Source organism: Penaeus monodon, chromosome 31 (genome assembly GCF_015228065.2).
Source record: "Penaeus monodon isolate SGIC_2016 chromosome 31, NSTDA_Pmon_1, whole genome shotgun sequence".
Lineage (NCBI taxonomy): Eukaryota > Metazoa > Arthropoda > Malacostraca > Decapoda > Penaeidae > Penaeus > Penaeus monodon.
The window spans coordinates 20,250,883-20,251,983 of NC_051416.1; the positions used below are offsets into that span (position 1 = coordinate 20,250,883).

Consider the following 1,101-nt stretch of genomic DNA (forward strand, 5'->3'; position numbering starts at 1 on the left):
TTCAACAGAAACCTGGATGAACCTCATTCTCTGAGCACAAGTTCTATACAAATTTCAACATCTTTACTTACTAATGAAAGTCACACTGATGATCCACTATCTCGGCATGTATTTAGCGCACCAGTAATTCCTCGGAGACAGTTTTTTTTCCGAATTTATAGTTAAAGGTTTTGACACATCTGGCAAAGGTTGATAACTGACTGGAGCCGGTCTGTGCGAGAGTCAGTGTTGCCAATTCATCATTTCACTACGAGCATTATTCACGCCCGAAAAGAGCGCTAATTTTGCTATGCCACGTCTGCAGAGAATGCTGACTTTTGAAACGACAAGGTGATGTAGAAGAGGGGACGCTAGTTCACTAACCGTTTTCCTGGATTAACTAATGCCCATCGTAATTTCTTCGTCTTCGATATGTAGAAGTAGTGCTGGCAACAGTTGGCATGGCCATGAAGCAGCTTTCAATTCCCTGTTATTAGTGGAAAACTAACCACTTTCATGAAAAAATACTCTTAAAAAAATCATAAAAAACACACGCCAAAGGTCTTTGTATAAATATATGCATAGCTCTATACAAGCGCTACATCTCGTGTCCAAAATCCATAATCGGCAACTGAAGGCGGCCAGATGTATAGATGCATTTCTGCCAGACGTAAGTTCTTCTTAAATTAGTAATTTTGAAAGATTAACTCCCTGGGTTATATGAATCTGTGTCTGAGATTATGTGTGAAAGACAGATTATGATATCGCATTTATAGTTAATTAAAGACCGAAAAATCTGGCGAGGGTCAATGACTACCTGGCGTGGGTGTGGGTGTCAGAGTTTCATGTTCGAAATTTTTTCCAGAGTTTCATTCATGCACGAAATACAAATTGATAAAAAAAAGCGCCAAACTTACACATATGTGACAGCAGAAAATGTCTCTGATTTATAGCTGATCTTTAATGTGAACAATTAGAAACAATAAATTACAAAAAGACACACCATTCGCCCTTGTGTCATTGTGCTTCGGTCTCGGTCTCGGTCTCGGTTTGAAGAGTGTTATTAACTCAATCAACGAGAAAGAAAAGTATTAACTAACGTAAAACAAGGAGATCTTCACT

The 1,101-nt window shown here is 38.6% G+C and overlaps 1 protein-coding gene across 1 annotated transcript in view; it reads right to left on the reverse strand.

Moving 5' to 3' along the window:
• The window catches only part of LOC119592916, a 14,356-nt gene extending 14,150 nt beyond the window's left edge, over window positions 1-206 (reverse strand). The window contains exon 1 of the mRNA XM_037941807.1: window positions 72-206. Within this exon, the coding sequence (XP_037797735.1) occupies window position 72 (1 nt within the window). The 5' untranslated portion in view covers window positions 73-206. The remainder of the gene's footprint in view (window positions 1-71) is intronic.
• Window positions 207-1,101: the final 895 nt, after the last annotated feature.